At 42.2% G+C, this 20,138-nt stretch overlaps 1 protein-coding gene and 1 long non-coding RNA gene across 3 annotated transcripts in view; one reads left to right on the plus strand and one right to left on the minus strand.

The window, feature by feature from the left end:
- Positions 1-550: 550 nt before the first annotated feature.
- On the minus strand, positions 551-4,115 carry LOC126950546 (uncharacterized). The gene is made up of 2 exons (XR_007724200.1): positions 4,001-4,115; positions 551-2,202 (listed from the first exon to the last, which is right to left on the minus strand). It is a non-coding gene; the product is annotated as an uncharacterized LOC126950546 (long non-coding RNA).
- TRIM4 (tripartite motif containing 4) overlaps positions 4,095-20,138 on the plus strand; it is a 28,308-nt gene continuing 12,264 nt past the window's right edge. Inside the window, exons 1-4 of one of the 2 annotated variants that reach the window (XM_050784053.1) lie at positions 4,095-4,684; positions 13,945-14,040; positions 14,812-15,042; positions 20,081-20,103. In XM_050784053.1, coding sequence (XP_050640010.1) covers positions 4,292-4,684; positions 13,945-14,040; positions 14,812-15,042; positions 20,081-20,103 — 743 coding nt within the window. In that variant the 5' untranslated portion in view covers positions 4,095-4,291. The remainder of the gene's footprint in view (positions 4,685-13,944; positions 14,041-14,811; positions 15,043-20,080; positions 20,104-20,138) is intronic. The other variant, XM_050784054.1, reaches the window with a different exon arrangement.

Consider the following 20,138-nt stretch of genomic DNA (forward strand, 5'->3'; position numbering starts at 1 on the left):
AGGTAAAATGGAACCAGTCCTTTCTTTCTGAGAATACTGCAACATTGACCATAGCATGAAGCCAAGGCTATACGGTGAATAAGCTCCTCCTTGGGCAGGATTTTTAGTATAGTGATGAGGAAAGTTGACCAAAGTTCCTCTCTCTGAAGTAAGAAATGTAATAAAGGAAACTTTCAGAAATAATAGATCATCTGGAGATGTTGGGCTGTGTATTTGGTAAGTTATAACTACCAGGTATCAATACAATAAGCTTAGTTTGAATACAATAAGCTTAGTTTCTTTTTAAAGAATTTATCCTGCTCAGTGTGTTCTCTGAGATCCTTGGATTGGTTTGGTGTCTCACAGATTTTGGAAATTCTCAGCCATTATTTCTTGATTTGATATTGACATTTTCCCATCAGTCTTGGATGCTGTGTTCTGTTTCTGTGACTCTTTTGTGTGTGTGTGTGTTTCAGGAATTTCTATTTACCTACCTTCAAGTTTGATGTTTTCCTCAACTGTGTTGAGTCTCCTAATGGGCCTATGGAAGGAATTCTTCAACTCTATATAATTCTTTCTTTTTTTTTTTTTGAGATGGAGTCTTGCTCTGTAGCCCAGGCTGGAGTGCAGTGGTGCAATCTTGGCTCACTGCAAGCTCCACCTCTCGGGTTCATGCCATTCTCCTGCCTCAGCCTCCCAAGTAGCTGGGACTACAGGCGCCCATCAACACGGCTGGCTAATTTTTTTTGTATTTTTAGTAAAGACGGGGTTTCACCGTGTTAACCAGGATGGTCTTGATCTCCTGACCTAGTGATCTGCCTGTCTCAGCCTCCCAAAGTGCTAGGATTACAGGCATGAGCCACCGTGCCCGGCCTTATATTATTTTTATAGTTTCCATTTTATTATTCCTTATAATTTCCATCTATTTGCTAAAATCACCCATCTGAGCTTGCATTTTGTTTAACTTTCCCCTTAGGGCCTTCATCACATTAATCATAGTTATTTAAAATTATCTGACAGTTCTAATGTCTATGTCTTATGAGTCTGGTTCTAATGATTGTTTTATCTCTTTGAACTGTGTTTTTTTCTTGCTTTTCCGTATGTGTCTTTTCTTTTTTTTTTTTTTTTTTTTTGAGACGGAGTCTTGCTCTGTCACCCAGGCTGGAGTGCAGTGGCCGGATCTCAGCTCACTGCAAGCTCCGCCTCCCGGGTTCACGCCATTCTCCTGCCTCAGCCTCCCGAGTAGCTGGGACTACAGGCGCCCACCACCTCGCCCGGCTAGCTTTTTTTTTTTGTATTTTTTTAGTAGAGACGGGGTTTCACCGTGTTAGCCAGGATGGTCTCGATCTCCTGACCTCGTGATCCGCCCGTCTCGGCCTCCCAAAGTGCTGGGATTACAGGCTTGAGCCACCGCGCCTGGCCCGTATGTGTCTTTTCTTCTTTCTGTTAAAAGTTGGACATGTTATATATTTTTTTGCTTATTTTTTCAATTCCCTCTTCATAGTATGAAGTAAAAAAAATTTTTTTTTATGCTTGGAGATGAGTGTGTCTTTCCTTCTGCTAGGACTTTAGTGCTCTTGAGTGCATAGCAGTGGTTTGGTGGTATCAATCTAGTCAGAAATTGGGCTAGGTTTACAGTTTGTTGTTGTGGTTATCCTCAGTGCACAAGAGACTTCAAATTTCTCCAGAGATAGCTTATGTGTAGGGTGTGGGCTTTATTTTGAAAGTATGTTTTAAGGAGGGCTGTATTTATGTCAACTCGACACAGAGTGGACAGTGGTAATTTTGTAATATCTCAACTTTGCTAAGCTAAACTGTGTTTCCCAGAATTTCCTTTCCTTTTGTTTCTGGTTAGAATAGCCCGGAAAAGACATGGTTGTGTAAGTCCTGAAGGGCAGAACCGAAGCATCCCTCCAGTTTTGTAGTTGAAACAGTGGTGCAGGGACACTAGGTGCTACTGCAGCTCATGCACTTTGTCACCAATCAGCTGGTTCTCCTTGTTGGGATGGGGCAGAAGCCTTCCCCTGAGTCATCTTCAGCTTTTTTGATTCCTGAGCCATGTGTGTGTCTAGTCCTGTGGCAAAGAGTGTCAGCTCCTCTAGCAAGGATACTCGTATCTTTAAAGTTGGAGACAGTGAAAGAATGACCAACTCGTGTCTTAGGTTACAATTCATTCTTGCTCTTCCCTACTTTATGTTCATCTTCCCTTCTTAATTGCTTGCCCTGCGAACATGAAGAAACATAGTGATTCCACTTCTCTGATTGAACCTTGGCTGGTACACAGACTTATAGACATTTTGTGATGGAGAAAAATTGTGAATTAGGGAGACTCACTAAAGAAGGAAGGTAATCTCTGGTATGGCAAGAATTAAGACATAAGGATTTTAAGGAATTTACCTGAAAATATTTAAATGACCACAGTAAGGGGAATAAATACTTTGCAGGAATGCTGAAACTTTTCATGCAATACTTAGGTAGACATACAGACACACAGATGCCATAAACACTCATGGTAAATATCAGTAACTGTTAAGAGCATTCCTTTCTGCTTGGTCCCTATTAAAGAACCAGATTCCTTCTCCACAGAGTATTCCAATTTACAAAGAAAATCCATTCATTAGTTGTCTAATTTAAATTGTTTTAGAAATATTCAGTAGAACTTTTAGCAATAACCCTAAAACAGATATCTCAAGAACCCCTTTTTCTAATAAGAAAAATTATTATGGGAAAGGCAGTATTTGATATTGGGACATAAGAAGAATGAAAAATCTGTTAAATAAGCAAAAGCCCATTAGCCTGAGGCTGTCTTGGTACTTGAGTTCTTATATAACAAAATACAACGTGACTTAGTATGTAAACGAACTGAAGTCTGACTTACTCTCTCTCTATATATATATGTATTTTTTTTTTTTTTTTTTGAGACAGAGTCTTGCTCTGTTGCCCAGGCTGGAGTGCAGTGGCGCAATCTCGGCTCACTGCAAGCTCTGCCTCCTGGGTCCACACCATTCTCCTGCTTCAGCCTCCAGAGTAGCTGGGACTACAGGCACCTGCCACCATGCCTGGCTAATTTTTTGCATTTTTAGTAGAGATAGGGTTTCACCGTGTTAGCCAGGATGGTCTCGATCTCCTGACTTTGTGATCCGCCTGCCTCCGCCTCCCAAAGTGCTGGGATTACAGGCGTGAGCCACCACGCCCGACCAACTTACTATATTTTTATAGCAAATAGCTGGGTTTCAGCCAATCACAGCCAACCTTCAGCCAATGACAGACAACCAACTGATCAGACCATACCCCAATAAGGCAAATGCCTCATCATATCATTGCGAAATAAGGCAGACACCTAGATGTTAACTAATCAGGTGATTTCTCTATTTTGCTTCCTACAAAAGCTAGTAGCTCATACTGCTGGACAGAGCTCTCTGAACCTCTTTTGGTTCTGAGAGCTGCCCAATTCATGAATTGTTCTTTGTGCAAATAACTTCTACTAAATTTGTCAGTCCAGAGTTTTTATTTTTTTTTTAAACAAATATCATTCACAAGAAAAGGAAGAAAGTGGGAAGAATAAAAAGCAAAGCACCTCAGAAACACAAGATCAAAAATCCACTTAAGGGATATAGATAATTCCCTGAAACAGGCAAGCATATTATTTGTTGAAAGCCTCCATGGATGTTCTTTGGGATAGCAAAATGGTTGCTACTTTTCAAATTGGATACCAAAAAGGCAATCTCTGAATCCAAATCATCCCCACGTTAGCCAAACTCCAGGCCTACCAACACAGATCCTTCAAGTCTTCCTGGCATTCCAGGCCCCTAGGCTGCAGCTCGCCCAGAACTCCTGGGACTCTAGAAGTTAAATCAGTCTAACTAGCAGACAAACACAGACCTGAACGCTCAAACTTGGAAAGAAAGGCCAAGATTAGAGGCACCTCCCCGGTTGGCTCCACCAGGGGTCACAACGTCCAGCTCTAATGTCTTGCCCAAGTCCTCTCTAGCCTTCCACGGGCATTTCAGGGTCTCTATACCTGTTTGGAGGAGCCGCTCAACGGTTCCGTCCGGCCCCGCGCCTAGGCCTGGGCCAACCCTCGCGCGCTTCCGGCGCGGATACCCAGCAGCTTCCGGTCTTGCGCGCTCAGGCCGGGCAATGTGCGCGTTCCTTTTGGGTCCTGAACCCCGGAAGAGACACTGCGCAGTACTCTCTTACGTGAGGCGGTGGCGGTTTTTCGGAAGTCGTCTGGTGTCTCCGCGGCCGTTCGCAGCTTGCTGGCCTCTCCCTCGCCTCACGTCGGACTGCGGCTCCGCGGCAGGGAAGCAGCATGGAAGCTGAGGACCTCCAGGAGGAGTTGACCTGCCCCATCTGCCTGGAGTATTTCCAGGACCCGGTGTCCATCGAGTGCGGCCACAACTTTTGCCGCGGCTGCCTGCACCGCAGTTGGGCGCCGGGCGGAGGCCCGTTCCCCTGCCCCGAATGCCGGCACCCATCGGCGCCCGCTGCGCTGCGACCCAACTGGGCCCTGGCCAGGCTGACGGAGAAGACGCGGCGCCGGCGCCTGGGCCCCGTGCCCCCGGGCCTTTGCAGCCGCCACTGGGAGCCGCTGCGGCTCTTCTGCGAGGACGACCAGCGACCCGTGTGCCTGGTATGCAGGGAGTCTCAGGAGCACCAGACCCACGCCATGGCGCCCATCGACGAGGCCTTCGAGAGCTACCGGGTGAGCTGGCTGTCGCGGTGACGATGACGGGGCTGCCAGTATTGCCCAATAAAGTTTACTTAATTCTCCTGAAAGAGCCACGAAGTGGCCGTCATTCCTATTGGATGGCATGAAAAGCCCCTGAAACTCAGAGAAGTTAAGCAACACACAAATTTCAGAGCTGGGGTTAAAACTGGAATGAGAGGAGGGGAGGTGCGAGCCCCTCAGCAATCATTGTGCAGAATTTTCAAGAAACTGGCCCTTGGGGAGCTCCTAATAAAGAAAAACATACTGAGAGGGTGTATGCCGCTGCTGTCCAATAGAAACCACATATGTAATTTAAAATCTTTCTAGTAAGATAAGGAAACGAGGTGACATTAATTTTAATAATATATTTTATTTAATCTGATTACCCCAAATATTCAAAGTTGGGATGAAAATTATCAATGAGGTTTTTTTTTTTTTTGAGACGGAGTCTCAACTTTGTTGCCCAGGCTGGAGCACAGTGGTGCGATCTTGGCTCACTGCTGCATCCGCCTCCGGGTTTCAAGCAATTCTCCTGTCTCAGCCTCCCGAGTAGCTGGGATTAGAGGCACACACCACCACACCCGGTTAATTTTTGTTTTTTTAGTAGAGAGGGGTTTCACCATGTTGGCCAGGCTGATCTCGAACTCCTGACCTCAAGTGATCCGCCCGGCTTGGCCTCCCATAGTGCTGAGATTATAGGTGTAAGCCACTGTGCCCGGCCTCAATGAGATATTTTATACTCCTTTTTCATAATAGGCCTGAAATTGGTGTGTATTTTACGTTTTCAACACATAGCAGTTTGGAATATCCACATTTCAAGTGCTTGTATGGCTAAATGGATACTGCATTGGACAGTGCCTGTCTGTATCTGTGAATGTGATAGACAACTGATGATTTGGGAACAGCCTGGCTTGTAATGATGAGCCTGGCTTGTTACTAGCTTCGTTCATCAGTTGGGAAAATCATGTAACATTTGAATTTGGGGATTATCTGTCCTATCTATCTCATGGGTTAAGAATCTTCAGTTAAATAAGTCACTTTACCTTACTCTGCTTCAGCCATACTGGCTTTCTTGCTTTTGTTTCAAGTCTCTTCTCTTTCTCTACCCACATCTATCCTTTAGATCCTTTTAGCTTTTAGCTCGAAGACCTTCCCTGATCATCCTTTCCAGAGTAGCCCCACCCCCTCCCATTACTGATGGTGTAACTCCAGTGGTCTCCAGCAGAATTGATATGCAGTAAGTACATGAACACACGAATTTATTTATTTATTTTATTATTATTGTTTTTGAGACGGAGTTTCGCTCTTGTTACCCAGGCTGGAGTGCAGTGGTGTGATCTCAACTCACTGCAACCTCTGCCTCCCAGGTTCAAGTGATTCTCCTGCCTCAGCCTCCCGAGTAGCTGGGATTACAGGCACCCGCCACCATGCCCGGCTAATTTTGTATTTTTAGTAAAGATAGGGTTTCACTATGTTGGTCAGGCTGGTCTCAAACTCCTGACCTCAGGTGATCCACCCACCTTGGCCTCCCAAAGTGCTGGGATTATAGGCGTGAGCCACCTTGCCTGGCCAGACACATGAATTTAATGACATAGTGAAAATGTTTGGAAACTGTAAAATACTGTACAGTTGTACCAGCTGATTATGAACAGGAAACATGCAAAGCTGGACTAGAAAGTGTACCTTCATTCCTTTACTCAGTGACCTTTATTGATGCTTACTATTTGCCAAACATTGTTTTAGCATCTGGACATAAATGGATGAGAAAGACATGGGCCTTATAAAGAACTTAAGCGTGTAGAACATTAATTTCAGTGTGTGTGAGAGTTGCTGAAGTATTTACCAAGTATACAGAAGGTCTGAGGTCAGAGTGATCACTGAGGAGTGAGGAAAGGCTCCATTGAGGAGTTGAATGTGTTAGCTCTTGAAGGATGAGTAGAGGTAGGAGAGAGGGTATTTCAGGCCAAAGAAACACCATATTCCAAATGTGGCGGAGTGGAATAGCATGTGATGTGTGAGAGGACGAGGTTGCTCAGTACTTCTGGAGCATGGAGCATGGGAGGGAGGATGGTGGGCCACCAGCTTGAAGAAAAAGGCAGGGCCTTATCATGAAGGATCTTGTTTGCTATAGTAAAAAGATTGAACTTTCTCTTTCAGGCAATGGGAAGTTATTAAAGGGTTTTAAGGCAGGGAATGATATGATCAGTTTTTTTGTTTTAGTCAGATAACTTTGACATCCACGAAGACTAATTAGGCTGCTGTTGTACCATTTTAAGCAGGAGGTAATAAGGACCTGAATTAGTTTGGGGCAGGGATGATGGAGAGGGAGGGATGGAGTGATTATGAGCTGGAGTTGAATGACTTGGTGATCAGTTAGACTTGGTGGGTGTGAGAGAGAGAGGAGTCTTGGATGGTAGTCCAGGTTTCTGCTTCAGATGGCAGGTAGATGACTGTCAGGTTAACCGAGTTCAGGTACACAGGAGGAAGCATAGTCTTAGGACAGAAGATCCCATGCTCGTTGTGGAATGTACTGAGTGTAAAATAACTGTGACAGGAAGTCCAAGGAAGAGGGACAGGAGGTGGGGTGCCTTGGAGGCTAGAGATAATATTTTAGAATCCTCAGCCTATTCTTGAAGTCATGGAAGAAGTAAGAAGATGAGATTCTCCTAGGGGGACCACATAGAGGGTAAAAAAAAAGGCACAAAGAGAAGCTTGGGAAACACCAATGGTTAGTAGCCAGCAAAAGACAGAGAGAGGACCCATCAGATAAATGGAAGGGAAAATATACTTGTGGGTGGTGGCTGAGGGAAATATAAGTGTATGGGTATGAAAGGGGAACACAGCCCTTAAATCTTCCATCTTCAGCAATAATAGCTATCAGTGTTCATTACTTCTTATGTACCACCCACAGTTCTAAGCATTTTTCATATTGTAATTCTTTAATCCTCATAGACATCCTGTTAGGTGGATTCTGTTATCCCCTTTTTGAAGATGAGGCAACTATGCCACAGAGATGTGAGGTTACATGCCCCCAAGGTCACAGAGCTAGGAAATGGCTACGCTTGAACTGAGGTCCTCTAACCCCCTAATCCTTTACACTTTTCACTCTGCCACAACTAATCTGAGAAGTCTTCTTAGAAGAGATGGGATTTCAGGATTAAATACAAGGCCCAACAGGACAGGAGTGGATGGGTAAGGGTTACACTGGGATGAGCTGAATGTCACAAGATTGACTGGGTAGGTGTTCAGGAGCCAGGTCACTGGGCAGAATTCCCTAATACCCGCCCATCTCTCTATCGTCCTCTGCTTAGTCACTGCCCTATATTCAACCACCTTTCATTCCATCCCCACCCCAAGTTAGTTAGAAAAACATACACTGCCCCTGGATAAAGCTGCCCTATTTCCAAGCATCCCATTCTCAGCATATACTCAGATGGATGGACTATGTTTTAAAAGTTGGACAGCTGGAAGTTCCCTAAATCCATGGAAAATATCCCCATCCTATACCCGTTTTGGTGAGGGGAGAAAAAGAGAAAGAGAAATAGCTTCATAAATCTCTGGATGCAAATGGTTTGCATGGAAAAGGCCTCTAAGCGCAGCTCTTTTTTCCTTCATGCCTGACTCTAGGAGCTAATCCTTCCATTCTGTTAATTAATTTAAGATGTTTCTTGAGCACTGGTTTTGTGTCAGATGCTGTGGCACTGCACCAGAGGCAGCGCTGGGAATCCAGTGGTGAGCAAGACAGGTAAAGGCTTTCCATGGAGCTCACAGTCCAGTTGGGCTGAGGGTGGGAGGTAGACAACAGACAGACAAATAAATGAAATAATCACAGATGGTGATGGCCTGCTGGGAAAGAAAAAGAAAGTGCCATCCCAGGCCAGGCGCGGTGGCTCACGCCTGTAATCCCAGCACTTTGGGAGGCTGAGGCACAAGGATCACTTGAGGTCAGGAGTTTGAGACCAGCCTGGCCAACATGATGAAGCCCTGTCTTTACTAAAAATACAAAAATCAGCTAGGTGCGGTGGTGGTTGCTTGTAATCCCAGCTAGTCGGGAGGCTGAGGCAGGAGAATTGCTTGAATCCGGGAGGCAGATGTTGCAGTGAGCTGAGATCATGTCACTGCACTTCAGCCTGGGTAACAAAGCAAGACTCCATCTCAAAAAAAAAAAAAAAAAAAACAAAAACAGAAAGAAAGTGCTATGCCAGAGGGTTTCAATCAGGTGAGCAGTCTTCTCTTAGGAGGTGACATTGCAGCTGAAACTTGCTGGATGCGGAGTCTGCCGTCTGAGGAACCGTGGGAAGAGGCCCTGAGGCTGGGGAGAGCTGGATATGTTTATGGGACAGGGAGAAGGTCTTTGCGCCTGGAGGACCAGGAGCAAGGGGAAAGGTGGCATGAGATGTGACACGAGATGTAGGCAGTGGTCAGCTTATGTTGGGCCACAATGAAGTGTTCAAATTTTCTTGGTGAAGAGGAAAGCCAGTGAAGAATCTTGAGCAGGAGAGTGACAATATCTGATTATTTTTTAGAAAAGTTATTCTAAGACCAGGTGTGGTGGCTCATGCCTGTGATCCCAGCACTTTGGGAGGCAGAGGCAGGAGGATCATTTGAGTCCAGGAGTTCAAGACCAGCCTAGGCAACTGTGAGATCCCATCTCTACAAAAAATACAAAAATTAGCTGGATGTGGTGATGCACATCTGTTAGTCCCAGCTACTCGGGAGGCTGAGGCTAGAGGATCGCTTGCACTCAGGAGTTTGAGGCTGCAGTGAGCTATAATGGTGTCACTGCAACTGCCTTGTGGATATTGTATGAGAGAAGGACATGACTGTAAGTAGGGAGAGCAGTCGGGAGGTTATTGTAATTCAGACAAAAGACGATGGTGACTAAACCTAGTGGTGGCAGTGGGGTTGGCACGCAGGTAGAGTTGAGGTGTATTTCCGAGGTAGACCTACCAGCTTGGATCGATTGCAAAAGTTACAGTGACTGAAATTCATAGAACTCAGGAGCTGGGATGGTATTTAAGAGACATTTAGTCCAATTGTCTTCATTTCATAGGTAAGGAAGCTTTGATCCAGGAAATAAGTGAGGCTGACTTGCTCACAGACGTACAGCTGGTTTGAAGGTCTAGAGTGAAACTAAGATCTTTGGAAGTTTAATGTTGTCTGAGCTACATGATCACAAGTCAGTAAATGTCTTCATTCTATAAAAGTATGCTCTTTTATTATACTTGTGTTTTCATATAGGTACAATTTTCTGGTGCTAAATGAAGAGAAAATGGTTTTTAAAAAAATATTATTTTTATTTATTTATTTATTTTTCTGAGATAGAGTCTCACTCTGTTGCCCAGGCTGGAGTGCAGTGGCGCGATCTCGGCTCATTGCAACCTCCACCTCCTGGATTCAAGTGATTTTCCTGCCTCAGCTTCCTGAGTAGCTGGGATTACAGGCGTGTGCCACCATGCCCGGCTAATTTTTTTTTGTATTTTTAATAGAGATGGGGTTTCACCATGTTGGTCAGGCTGCTCTGGAACTCCTGACCTCGTGATCTGCCCACCTTGGCCTCCCAAAGTGCTGGGATTCCAGGCGTGAGTCACCGCGCCTGGCTGAGAAAGTGATTTTTTAAATTTCTGGTATTTCTAACCCAGATTGAAATGCTTGGTGTTGCACTCCTGCCACCTCCTGGCAGTTTCTGTTGTTGCAGGGAAGGTGTTTTGTAATTTCCCCCGAGGTTGTCAAGTTAACTCTCTCATATGAGAGAATTCATGCATAATGACTTGTTAAGTCTTTTTAAGACATAGAAAATCTCTATTTAGTAGATTATTATTTTTTCATTATCAAGCAAAAGTGAAAACTTTCAAAAAAGCTTGGTCCTATTTGAAGGAGCTAATATATATATCATTACAAACCTCATATACATCAAATTTGACAGTGACCACAAAGTGGCAGTTTTAATTGAATAAAGAAGTGAAATTATATGAGAGAGTAGCAGGGTTATGTGCCTATTAAAGCTAACCACTAGAGATAGTAAATGGTTTATATAATGTTAAGAAACATCATGGTAGAAACAAAATAGCACAGATGGTATTGTGCCATTTAGCAGAACTGTATAAATCCCTTTTATAATTTAATTTTATGTTTTCCTATTTCATTTTACCATGAAAATTTCAAGCATACATCAAAGTTGGAAGAATTTTGTAATAACACCAGTGTACCCACATCTATATTCTACCATTAACATTTGACTGTTTTATCACACCGCTGTCCATTTTTCTGTATCTCTGAATACATCAATTCTTATCTTGTTTTGATGCCTTTAAAATTCAATTGCAAACAAAATACTTTAGCAGGTATATCATTAATCAGATTTAACATTTGTTTATGTTTTTCTTTTTTTTTTTTTAATATGTGGAGTCTCATTCTGTTATGTAGGCTGGAGTGCAGTGGTATGATCTCGGCTCACTGCAGCCTTTGCCTCTGGGTTCAAGCGATTCTCATGCCTCAGCCTCCCAAGTAGCTGGATTACAGGCTTGTGCCACCACACCTGGCTATTTCTTTTGTATTTTAGTAAAGACAGGATTTTACCATGTTGGCCAGGCTGATCTCGAACTCTTGGCCTCAAGCGATCCACCTGCCTTGGCCTCCCAAAATGCTGGGGTGAGTCACTGCGCCTGGTCTATGGTATTTTTTGAGGTAAAATTTAATACAATGAAAAACACAAATCTTAGTTGTACATTTGCTGAGTTTTGACAAATGCCCTTCTCAAGATAAAGGATATTACCATCCAGAGAATTCCTTCATGCCCTTTCCCAGTTATTCTCTTCCCCCTTCCCCTACCAGGGCAACCACCATTCTGATTTTTTTTTCAAACACAAATTAGGTTTTGCCTGTTCCGGAACTTCATATAAATGGAATTCCATTGTCTCTATTCTTGTGTAGGATCCTTTTGCTCAGCATATTGATTTTGAGATTCATCCATTTTGTATAGGTTGGTGCAAATGCAATTGCGGTTTTTGCTATTATTTATCCACCTTCCTATCAGTGAATACCTGGGCTGTTTCCAGCTTCTAGCTATTGTGAATAAAGCTGCAATGAATATTTGCAGTGAATATTCTTGTACAGGTCTATTTATGGGTACATGTTTTCCTTTTTCCTGGGTCTAGGAGTAGAATTGCTGTATCCTAGGATTAATGTACGTTTAGTTTTACACCAAACCTTTTTCCAAAATGGTGGTAGCATTTCATTTGCCTACTGATGTTGTGTAAGAGTTCCAGTTGCTCCATATCCTTGCCAACTTTGATGTTATCAGCCTTGTCAGTTATTTAACTTGATTTTAATCATTGTCCCTTGTAAATGATTGGATGAAAAGTTATACCTATGAGTAAGAGTTAGTTTTCTAGGGAACAATTTAAAAAGTTGTACAGATTATTTTTTAGTTCTCGTCATTTCTTGTTTTTTCTTTTAGTTTTATTTACATTTTTTAAATTTTATTTTAACATATATTCAGACTTACAGAAAGTTGTCCCAGGCCACCCTCCAGCATTTGACACTATTCCCTAGTTTTGTAGTTTAAATGATCTCTTCCTTCGGCATAGGAGAAACCATTCTCTCTTGGTTTTTCACCAACTGCTCACCTTAGCTTCTTTGCAGGATTTTATTCTCTGCATACGGTTTAAATGCAGTTGTTGCCTTGATCCTCTTACTCTATAGAATCTTACTGGCTGATTTTACGCTCACTTGAGGCTCTAGCTGCCACCTGGGCTTTAATCCCGAAATCTGCTTCTGCAGCATACATCTCCTTCCTAACTCTAATTGCTAACATATCCACTTGGATGTCCCATAGGCATCTCAGACTCGATTTATTTAGGTGAAATTTATTTTCCTTCCTCCCATTTACACACTGCTCATCTTCCTATATTTTCTAATTTGATAAATAACTTACAGTCCATCCAGTTACTTAAACCAGAACCGAGGGGCTAAATCTGGACCTTTTCCTCCTGCAGCCATTTGGTCATCAGTTCCTGTGGGTTTTTCTCTTGTGTGTTTCTCTAACCTTTCTGCTTCCATCTCTGCACTCGCAGCTGGCATTCTGCTATTATTGGGTGCTGCCCCTCAGCCCAATTTGTCAATGTTGATTGACTTGCTTTAGTTTTTAATAACTTACTTGGGTTTTTGAATTAAAAAAATGGCATATGCCACTTGTAGAAATTAAAGCAAAAATGTATGAAATTTCTAGTACCCCACCTCCAAATTTGTAAGCGATTCTTTTTCCTCGGAAATCACCAATGTTAATACTTGGGTATAAATCCTTCCAGATTTCCCTTGCCTTCACATACAAATCCACACACATAAATAAACACATATGCGCATACACACATTTATTCTTTTCAAAACAGAATTATACGATACATATTGTCTTACGGCTTGCTTTCAACTTATTGTGTATTTCATGTCAATATATAGACAGCTACCTGAAATTGATGCAAAGTATCAATATAGCATAATTTATTTAATAATTCCTAATTAGTGGACAATGAATAATGCTATAGTGACCATTTCTTTACATATTGGTTATTTTTGCTAGTGTTGTGTTGCATAGATTATTAGAAGTAGCATTATACACATTTAAAATTTTGTTAAATACTGCCAGTTGTCTATCAAAAAATGGCACCTTTTTGACCTCCTGTGGTGCCAGACGCCTTCTCCCTGCCAGTAGTAGACATTTGCTAATCTAACAGCTTTTAGTTTTGCCAACTTACCAGGAAAACTCAATATAGTGTTGTGATGATTTCAGACCAGAATAATTCTTACCATAGGCCTGTGTGACCATCTTCAGTATTTTTTCAATCTCATTCTCTGTTTTGATTAGGTGACTTTTAGCTCTTAAAAAATGAAGTTGCCAGGCATGGTGGCTCATGCCTGTAATCCCAGCACTTTGGGAGGCTGAGGTGAGAGGATCTGTTGAGCCCAGGAGTTCGAGACCAACCTGGGCAACATAGGGAGACTTTGTCTCTACGAAACATAAAAAAAATTAGTTGGACCTGATGGAGCATGCCTGTAGTCCCAGCTATTTGGGAGGCTGAGGTGGGTGGATCACTTGAGCTCAGGAGGCTGAGGCTGCAGTAAGCCATGATCAGGCCACTGCAGTCCCACCTGGGTGACAAAGTGAGACTTTGTCTCCAAAAAAAAAAAAAAAGAAAAAAAGAAGAAGATGATGGTTGAAGAGATGTTTTCTTACCCGTGTGTGTTTCTGCCGGCAGGAGAAACTTCTTAAGTCTCAGCGTAATCTCGTGTCCAAAATGAAGAAAGTCATGCATTTACAGGATGTAGAAGTGAAGAACGCTACACAGTGGAAGGTAATAGCAGAAGTGGTTGGATATTTCTTGCTCCTGAGGTCCTTTTGGTCTGGGACATTTCTCGCTCCTGAGGTCCTTTTGGTCATGGGGTTATGCAGTTCACATAGGGTCTTGGATGCCTCAGAAGCTCTGTTTCCTCTATATAGTGACTGAAAGAAGAACTTTCTGGGTGTCAGTTCAGTTGTCAGGCCCCTTATAGATTCAGGGATAGGAGAGGAAGTAGCTGTCCCTGCTGCTAGTGGCTTTTGGTGATATGAGTTCCACACACTTCATCCCCATCTCTCTACTTTAAGGTAGCACCCCTCTCCTTCCTACTTTTTCCTAAATATACTCCCTAGGTTGGAGTTGGTTTGGGCCCATGGCATTGTGGAAGGAAGCAGATGAATGGACTTTGCTTTCGGGGAGGCTAATTGTAGTTGGGAGGTACACATGTGCACACACACACACACTCATACTCCTAAAGATTTAACAAAACTCAATGAGTGTTCTGAGGGCTAAACTAAGTAGTAGATGTGCAAGTTTGTTTTAGTTTAAAACTTGTCAGTAGTAGAGACTGAAATGTTAGGAAGAATGAATGAATACTATAATGACTAGTATAGAGCTATCAAGTAAGTATAAATAAAGGAGTAATGGAAATTTTAGGGGAGTGGACAGGAGCTTTTCAAGAGGGGTTGCTTAGGATTGACTGTGGATTACTGGGGAATTGTGTAAGGAATTTAGTAGCTGGGGTCAGGCAGGAAAAAAGAGTGAACAAATCTCATGTGGCCTTAGGATAAGATAAAGAGTCAGCGAATGAGAATCAGCACAGAGTTTTCAAAGCTGCACAACTTCCTGGTTGAAGAAGAGGACCTGTTTCTTCAGAGACTGAACAAAGAAGAAGAAGAGTCAAAGAAGAAGCTGAATGAGAACACGTTAAAACTCAATCAAATGATCGCTTCATTGAAGAAGCTCATCTTAGAGGTGGGGGAGAAGAGCCAGGCCCCCACCCTGGAGCTGCTTCAGGTGAGACAGTTACAGGCGGGGATAATCTCGTCTTCACTAACTGAACTCCCTCTTGTCTTTAGAGCTGAATATCCTTCCTGGTGAGTGGGTTTCATAGACATGTCTTATCTCTTGCTAGTTCTGTGCTGTCACACAACCAAAATGCCAAAGATTCACCATTCAAAGGAAATTAATGTGAAACTTAGGTAGGCTGAGCTCAGGTCATATGAGATAAGTTGATTCACATGGTCTCACAGTTCATCTAGGATCTGAGACTTAGCACATGTAAGACTTTTTCATTCATCTTATGTGTACATTTATAATTCTTTATTTAAACGATAAAACAAAGCAAGCATAAAACTCCCAAGTACATAATCGTATCAACAGTGAAGAGACGCTTATGTTTCTCGCTTGTTTTTAATCATTACAATCACAGCTTGATAAAACTTTTTTCTTATCCCTATATTTTGAGTGGTACTTTCATTTAAATAATTTCCAATGTCTAGCAACCTTTAAAAGATTGTAATTCTAACTCAGCACTTAAGTCTGGGTCTTTAGGCCAGTTTGTTATCAAAAGCCCCTCCTTTGAGTTGATCTTTACCTTTATATCCTCTGTAGTTCTGAAGAGTCCTTATAGCTTCTTTTAGTTTTTGGCTAGGGTCCTACATTTGTGACTTTGTTTTTTCTTTTTGCTGAAATAATTCATGCTGAGTCTTGGATGCCTCAGAACCTCTCTCTCCTCCATTTCATGTGAGTGAAGATGAAAGGATCTCTAAAAGGTGTTCTCAAGAACATTTTCTGTCTACCATTACTATTTTTTTTTTCATAAGGAAGAGACAACATTCTCTTCTACTCTTAAGGAATTCAGAAACCTGGACCCACCCTCTAGTTATTATCAATAAGAAATTGCTAGCTAGGTTTTATATGATAGATATAACCTAACATTTAATATTAAGTGTAATGACTTCCAAGAATTATGTAAAAGTTTTACAACATGCTTTAGCAATGAAGTTCCTAGTACATATCCGAATGTGTGTCATAAAAGAATCTCTGAAATAACACATTTAAAATACAGGCTTAACGTCTAATTAGAATCTGAAACCTCTAAGATACGTGTGAACCAGCAGAATGCTTACAAAAAGTTGTATCAGCAAACAGAAATGCAGAGTTAGGGAAACGATTAAAAAAGATGAAACTGGGGCTGGGTGCAGTGACTCACGCCCGTAATCCCAACACTTTGGGAGGTTGAAGTGGGCGGATCACCTGAGGTCAGGAGTTTGAGACCAGACTGGCCAACATGGCGAAACCCTCTCTACTGAAAATTAGCTGGGGGCGGTGGCACATGCCTGTAATCTTAGCTACTTGGGAGGCTGAGGTAGGAGAATCGCTTGAACCCGGGAGACAGAGATTGCAGTGAGCTGATATCGTGCCTCTGCACTCCAGCTTGGGCCACAGAGCGAGACTCCATACCAAAAAAACAAAACAAAACAAACAGATGAAACTGGAACATAGAATCTCAGAGCCTGAGAGAACTTACTGTACTTATCTATCTATCCATCCATCCATTTTAAAAATTGATTTCCTTCACTTTTACCCCATGACCCACTTCTAATATACATCTTCCACATTTTACCTGTTTCTTTCTCCAGTGATGACTACCCGGGTTGCCTCCAACACCATCACCACTACAAATAATGCTGCAGTGAAACCATTAATATCTGCTCTTTATTGTTTATTTTTATTTATTTTATTTAGGTTTTGAGACAGGGTCTTGCTTTGTTGCTCAGACTGGAGTGCAGTGGTGTGCTCATAGCTCACTGCACCCTCGAGCTGCTGGGCTCAAGTAATTTTTCCGCCTTGATCTCCCAAAGTGTTGGAGGATTACAGGTGTGATCCACTGCCCCCAGCTGTTTTTTTTAAATTGGTCCTTGGGTTTCTTCTCTAGCTGTTTTCTCAACTTCTTGAGTTGGAATGCTTGGCTCATTTATATTTACCCTTTTGTTTGCTGGTAAATTTAAGTTATGCTCTTACCTTTAAGTATTGCTCTGTATTCCACAGATTTTGACAAGTTGTCATATTTATTGTCATAATAAACATTAAAACACATTTTAAGGCCAGGTGCAGTGGCTCACACCTGTAATCCCAGCATTTTGGGAAGCTGAGGTGGGAGGATATCTTGAGCTCAGGAGTTTGCACTAGCCTGGGCAGCTTAGCAAGACCTTGCCTCTATTTAAAAAAAAAAAAAAAAAAAAAAAAAAAGTATGACACCCGTGGAGAAAAATGTATAAATCATAAGCTTGACAGATTATCACAAAGTGACCACTCATGTAACTACTATCCAAGTGAAAAAAATAGAACATACATAGCATTCTAGAAGCTTCCTCATGTCACCAGTCGGTACTTCTTCCCTTCTCCTCAAAGGGTAGCCTCCCTCTGGACTTCTTAGACTCTTGTTTTTTTTTTTTACCTTTTTTTTTTTTTTTTTTTTTTTTTTTGAGATGGAGTGTTGCTGTGTTGCCAAGGCTGGAGTGCAGTGGAGCGATCTCGGCTCACTGCAACCTCTGCCTCCCGGGTTCAAGTGATTCTGCTGGGATTTGCAGGCTTGTGCCACCCCACCTGGCTAATTTTTGTATTTTTGGTAGAGATGGGGTTTTGCCACGTTGGCCAGACTGGTCTCGAACTCCTGACCTCGAGGGATCTGCCTGCCTTGGCTTCGCAAAGTGCTGGGATTGCATGTGTGAGCCACCACGGCTGGCACTTGTGCTTATTTTTGAGTGAGTATGTTTCAGGATGCTCTATTTTGTACTGGCTTCTTTTGCTCACATTACGTTTGTGAGATGAATCCATGCAGTAGGTATTTGTTTTCATTGCTATACACCAGTGTTTTGAATCAGGGTGATTTTGCTCCCTCCGAGGGCAAAATCTGATATTATAGAGAGACATTTTTGGTTGTCACTACTCAAGGGTGGTTACTACCAGCATCTCTTGTGTGTAGGATGCTGCCAAACATTCTGTAATGCACAGGACATGCCTGCCTTCAACTCCCAGCAAAGACTTATCCATCCCAAAATGTCAGTAGTGCCTGCTGTGTAGTACTGTCGTATTCCATTTTATTAATATACCAAAGCATATTATTCATTTTTCTTTTGAGGAAAATTTGGATGATTTATGTTTCTGTTGTTATTAAAACACAGGAATATGTGAGAACATATCTTTTTGGGTGCACATTTGTATACATTTCTATTAGTTGTATACCTGTAAGAACAATTCCTGGTCATAGGACATATATGTGTGTTCAGCTTTAGTAGATGATTCCAAACCATTTTCAAACTGGTAGAAAGTGATTGTTCCGGTTTACACTATTGTTACCAGTGTGTAAAGTTAGAGTTCCAGTTGCTCTGTATCCTCACCAATACTTAGATTTGTCAGTTCTTTAATTTTAGCCACCCTGAAAGGTGCAAAATGGCATCTTCTGCCCTCAGTCGGCACCCCTTTCCTCTTCCTAAAGGTATATGGATATGTGTGTGTGTGTGTGTGTGTGTGTGTGTGTGTGTGTGTGTGTGTATATATATATATATATATAAAGCTATTTTCTTTCTTTTTTCTTTTTTTTTTTCTTTTTTAGACAGGGTCTTGCTTGCTCTGTAACCCAGACTGGAGTGCAGTGGTACCATCTTGGCTTACTGCAACTTCCGCCCCCCAGGTTCAAGCATTTCTTGTGCTTCAGCCTCCCGAGTAGCTGGGATTACAGACACCCGCCATCACGCCTATCTAATTTTTGTATTTTTAGTAGAGATGGGGTTTCATCTTGTTGGCCAGACTGGTCTTGAACTCCTGACCTCAAGTGATAACCCCACCTCAGCCTCCCAAAGTGCTGGGATTACAGGCATGAGCCACTGCACCCATCTAGATAAAGCTATTTTCCTGATAACTAGTGAGATTGAGCACTTTTCCTGTGGTAATTAACCATTTTCTTTTTTTTAAATGAACAATTTAGGTTTACAAAAAAGTTAAGAAGATGGGACAGAGTTCCCACATACCCCTTCCCCCAGTTTCCCCTATCGTCAACATCTAGCGTTAATACGGTTCATTTGTTACAATTAATGAACCAGTGATACAGTTTACTAACTAGAGTTCATAGGTTATTTCCATTTCCTCAGTTTTTACCTAGTGTTCATTTTCCAGAACCGTGCCTAGGATACCAGATGACATTTGGTTGCCATTGTCTCTCCTTAGGTGCCTCTTGGTTGTGACATTTGCTGAGACTTTTCTGGTTTTTGATGATCTTGACAGTTTTGAGGAGTGCTGGTCAGGTATTTTGTAGGATGCCTCCCTATTGGAATTTGTCTGTTTTTCTCTTGATTAGGCTGAGTTACAAGTTTTTGGAGGAGCTCTATTTTTTAAGTACATGTTGCCATTGGTTACCTGATATGTTACTTAGAATTTTTGCATCTATGTCTTTAAGTAAAATGGGTCTATATATATTTTTTTCTAGTATTTCATTTCATGGCTTAAGGAACAAGGTTATAATAGTCTCTGAAAAATCAGTTGGGAAAATTTCTATTTTTCTCTTTTCTGCTACAACTTAGGGTATTTTCAGTTCCATAAAGTTTAGTAAAATTCACCTGTAGAAAATATTCTTTGGATTTGGACATGATAAAATATCCCTTGCGATTATAATTTAAAAGCCATCTTGTAAAACAACGGGAAGGAGAAGAGTGGAAGCTCAAAGCTAGAGCTGCTGAGGACCTACCAAAAGGCAGGCAAAGGAGCAGGCTCTGTGATTGAGACTAGTTGGGGAGGCCGGCGGGAAGCCAGGAGCCAGTTCATGTTATGGTGCCAAAGGAGAAAGAGTAGGGGCACGGGCAGCATTGTCGAATAGTGCAGAGGGGCCACGTGAAAGAAAGGACCAGATTCTGTCAATCCGTTGGCTTTGGCAGCAGGAGATCATATGTGACATGAGCAAAAGCAACTGTCAGAAAATACCTGCTCACACAGTTGTGTCCTAGGTCTCCAGGAGAAGGTTCGTAACTTGCTTATGTCTTCCTTCTTTTCACAGAATCCAAAAGAAGTGTTGACCAGGTATGTGCTCCTGTTCTCTTATGGGGACCTTTACC

This window comes from Macaca thibetana, chromosome 3, assembly GCF_024542745.1.
Source record: "Macaca thibetana thibetana isolate TM-01 chromosome 3, ASM2454274v1, whole genome shotgun sequence".
NCBI classification, from domain to species: domain Eukaryota; kingdom Metazoa; phylum Chordata; class Mammalia; order Primates; family Cercopithecidae; genus Macaca; species Macaca thibetana.